At 32.7% G+C, this 4,838-nt stretch overlaps 1 protein-coding gene across 1 annotated transcript; it reads right to left on the reverse strand.

Moving 5' to 3' along the window:
• Positions 1–3,259: 3,259 nt before the first annotated feature.
• Positions 3,260–4,447, reverse strand: TENT5D (terminal nucleotidyltransferase 5D). The gene has a single exon (XM_024738222.1). The coding sequence runs from the start codon at positions 4,445–4,447 to the stop codon at positions 3,260–3,262; it is 1,188 nt and encodes a 395-aa protein (XP_024593990.1).
• Positions 4,448–4,838: the final 391 nt, after the last annotated feature.

Below are 4,838 nucleotides of genomic sequence, written 5' to 3' on the forward strand. Positions count from 1 at the left end.
AATGGAACTGCTATATTCATATATTGATATAATTTTGAAAAGCATTACAATCTTTAAACTTCAAAAATTTTCTCAATTATACACTTTAATTTATATTTTTAAAATTGGGTGAATATTTTCAGATAATAGATCCATCGAATGAAAGGAGTTTTAATCAGATCTCAGGCATTTTGCATATTGATATCTTTATCAATGTCTAAAACAAAAAGGTGGCTAAAGGCAAATTTTAAAATCACTTCAATTTGGAGGTATTTTAATAGAGCCTTTTTGAGATAATACAAAAAATGGAATTTGGGTCCAGGAGCTTTCCCACTTTTTAAAAAGATATTCATAACTTTTCTAGCTCTGATATTTTGTCTTTAATTTAGCTGGGCTCTCATTTAAAACAATACTTAATCCTTCTCTTCAGTTTTCTTTGACTAAACTGGACATCAGTCACTATTAGAATAACTCTGAATTTAAAAGTTACAAATATCTAGTAGTAAAACTTTGATAATAACATGTGAATATTTGTGAAATGCAAGAATATTTTAGTTTTTAAAAATATGTACCAATAACTGACACCAAATATGTCCCACTGATATGAATGCTAGAAGTATATCAAAAGGTTTTTCTTGTTTTGGTTTTGGTTAGGTTTCTGGAGGGAAAAAAACAACAACAAAACAAAACTCCTGAGCCAAGACTCAGTCTTGAATTGTATAAAATAAAATAAGAAAAGACAGCATCATTTCTCTCTTGTAATGGGATGACATGCTATAGAGTTATATTTTTAACTAACTTCTATTAGCTCCTTTAGGACAAGAGGCTAGCACTCATTTCCTTATTTTAAAAATTCCATTTATTATCCTAATGAACAGAATGAGATAATAGTGCTTCTCAACCCAACTAGCCTAATCTTGGAGATATATTCATACACTATAGAAGATAAATATTTTTCTGCTTGAGTTGGGAGCAAAGAGGACAGCCTAGCTTGATGATGGTATCAACAGAAAGAAAGCCATGATAGATAAAGCTATAGCTTTCTCTTTAGTGATACCATTCCCTTCAACAAGTTTGGATTCTCTCTCTTGAGAAAAATCTGAACTTTTAAAATGCCAATTCTGAGCTTCTTTGCTATAATGGAAACACATGATTGACATGGTAGGAGGAAGCATATAGCTTTCAGGCCATTTTCCCAACAGGAGAATACCATAGGGGATTTGCTTTTTAGGGAAGGAGTTCAAATTCTCAAAAGGACCAAAGGAAACTAAGGGAGCACATGGATGATAAGATGTTTCCAAATAGCTTCAAAATTCTGCTGTTCAGCATAAAATGCTACTCTGGAAAATACTGAACCTTTACCCCTGACTCATCACTATCATAGTTCTTTTATTCTTAAATACTTTTCCTATATTTTTTGTAAATTTGTTGGTACTGTTAATATAGCATAAAATCCTTCAGTTTTATGTAGAAGCACTCTCATTGATATGGGGATATATGTATATGTATAACTGATTCACTTTGTTATAAAGCAGAAACTAACACACCATTGTAAAGCAATTATACTCCAATAAAGCTGTTAAAAAAAAGACACACTCTCATTAACTGAAAACTAAACAGTATACTTAGGGCAGAAAGATCAATCATTTTTAGCCCATACATTATACTGATAGATGACTGAATTTTCTCTTTAAAATAGCATTTTAAAATTCTTTATTTGTCCCAAGCAAGGAAGTGAATCCATACAATGTTTTAAAGCTTCACGGTTATGAGATATATATATATATCTATATCTATCTATCTATCTATATATATATATATTCATATACTGATGGTCAGTGGCACTGTGGTATAAAACATTTCATAAATATTGGTTATTTGAAAATGCCATCTTTGGTGTACTTCTTTTGTCCAATACTGTAATATAGAGAAGACAGATTAAGCACAGTCTATAAGTGACAAATTCTCAGAGTATGCCTGTTGGATCATGTTGTGATGGAAAACCTTGTGACGGTCAATGAAAACTGAGATGGAAACTCATAAAAAATTAGAAGCAAGCAAAAATAGTGAAGTTATCTGATGGTCTTATCTATATTCATTCAGGAAAGCTCCTCCCCTTCTGTCATCCCAGGTAATCTTGGTCATGGATTATTTTCTTCATTACAGGAAGAAAATACAGTTTTAATCCCACTGGAAGATTTGCTAGTTGCTATCTGATGTTGTGAGTAGATATTCAGATACATGATGAACATATACAATTGTTGAATAAATTACAGCATTATGCAAAATCTCACATGATGAGGCACTTGAGTGTCGTGTTAGAAACTGATCTTTGGAAAGGCAAGATGGAAAAAAGCCTCATTCAGTAATGATGAAAATATTTTCACTTACTAACATTGAACGTCTCCACATATTAAGATGTTGGTCAAGTCGGTCATAAAAATGGTAAATGCAATAGCTAAAAACCTATGCCTGCTTTTTGCTGTTTGACATGTAGAGTTTCTTTTTAACAGATGATGATAGAAAACTTTCACATTCAGAGTTGGTCATTTTCATTCTTTTCAACTTGTTTGGGGGAAAATGAAGAAATCTGTATAGTGGTCACAGTATTGGCTGTCCAGCTGGACGGTACTATTCTTCAGATCCACAAGTCAACTTATTTGATAGTTGATAAATTACTAATGGCCAATGTTTTCCAGAATCATTTTTTCAGTGTTCCTTCAAACTATAGTAGGATTTTGTATCTAACCCAATTCAATTGAGAAACAAAATATATGCTTACAAAGTCCAGGGTTTTAATATCTTCTGAATCTGTTGTCTTTGAAATTAGGCATTTTTGTTAGGCATTGAAAATTCACTGATGGTAATATTCACTAGCAAAAAATTAAGTAAAGGTAACAAAGGAATTGACTGAATACAAAAATGTTTGCACTGGTCTTTACTGTACATCTGGATTTTAAAATATGAGTCTGTTCTTTTGTATTTTAATCAAAGTTGCAGGCATCTCTAATGTATTTGTCATAGAAAATTTGAAAGTCATAAGTAGTCAGTCAGACTTAAAAATCATTTTAAGTGGTTCACAACATTTGAAAGTTGTTATAGCTAATTGATGACATTTGAAAATCATTTAAAGAGGTCATTTCACAGATGATATTGTATTTATTGTGATGGTTTAAGCTATAATTGATGAAAAATTGTTGATAACTGCATAAAAATAGAGCTTAAATTTTATGGAATTTGGAAAATTGCTTTTAAGAGGTGTTTAATTAAAGCAAAGTTTCTACTGTGTTTTTTTAAAAGCCATACCATTTGGCACATGAAAGTGTAGTGGGTGGTATGGCTGAAACAATGTAGGTGGTAGTACAGATGTTACATAATACGTAGGGGACCCTCCCCAAGCAGCAAGGTATGGAGCAGGCAGATAAAAGCAAGTTACCTTTCCTGTATTAGGTAGGATATTCTGTTCTCCAAGTACTTTTAAAGCCATAAGGGTGATCATATTGAGGGTCTGTCTTCTTTTATGACCCATGGGGAGAACAGTGCTTTCATTCACAACTCCATGCAAGGTCATGAGGTAGTCATACTTTCTCTTTTCTTCACCTATGAAATGGTTGTAGAGGTATGATTCAATCTTCTTTCGCTGTTCTTCTATATCAGGAAAATCAATGAAGAATCTAGAACACATATAACGTTCTAGGGTTTTGATTTCTGCTTCACAAACTGGCTTAAAGTTATGAACCAGCAAGTTACTGTATTTCAGAAGACCACCACCTCTAATTTCTTCAGGTTTTCTGGTAGATATAAGCTTGTGCTGCAAGTGTGTCATTGCTTCTTGGAAGTCTCCATACATGCTTTCAGCTACCACAACAGGACATAATTCTTTGGTTAGTGTACCACTTTTGTCACTGTAGAAATCTAACATGGGATCCAAGATAATTTGAAAGGAATCTACACTAAATTCAAATTGTCGTCTGAGTGAATTCACAAATTTTAGCTCTACATTCTTCCCAGTGTTATTAGAAAGAGAGATAAGACTCCAACGATCATGCTTATTGCAAACTTTGACCATTTTCTGCACGTAAGCCTCTTTCATAGTCTTTAGGGTGATCTTTTCCTTTTTAACACCTTTTGGTAAAAAGTCGAGTAGGCAACCTAGAACTACATCCTTAACAAGCTGAAATTCCTGATCACTTGGTAGTTCAATACCTAAAATAACATCCAGATCCTTATAGCTCATGCCATTGTAGCTTGCAAGTATGTAACTTGCTGTGGAACCATTCAATCGGGTATCTTTAACAATAATTCCTTGCTCTATCAGTTGATCTTTCACAACATGAATGATATCTTTCGGTTTCACCTCCAATGTGGGGAAATTCCCCCTTCCATGAATTGGAATTACTTCATCTAACACTTGATGCAGTGTTATAATTTGATCCCAAGTGAGATTGCTGAATCTGATTTCAGACATTATGAAGTCAGTAGGTCAACTAGAAAGTAAGCAAAATATTGAGAAGAAATTTAGCATCTTGATATCAGTGTTATAGCTAAAGCATATGAAAAGTAAAAAATAGACTTACCTTCAACATAAATCAAACTAATATTAGGCAGTAAATTATCAATGTATCTAATTGTGTTCAAATCTATAAGTGAAATAAAAGCACTATGATTATATCAAATTTGTTAGATTGGTTGGTGCATGTAAACAGACATTCTCAGGGATTTGTTAGAGTTGGAATTATTTTTGATGTGAAACGGTGGCCTTCCTCAATCTTTCCTCATGTAAATACTGTAACAAGTATATTTGTTTGGTGGTATAAATTTTGTTCATGAGATAATCAGAGCACATAATTGAGGTTAAC

Source organism: Neophocaena asiaeorientalis, unplaced genomic scaffold (assembly GCF_003031525.2).
Source record: "Neophocaena asiaeorientalis asiaeorientalis breed wild unplaced genomic scaffold, Neophocaena_asiaeorientalis_V1.1 scaffold186, whole genome shotgun sequence".
In the NCBI taxonomy this organism is placed as follows: Eukaryota; Metazoa; Chordata; class Mammalia; order Artiodactyla; family Phocoenidae; genus Neophocaena; species Neophocaena asiaeorientalis.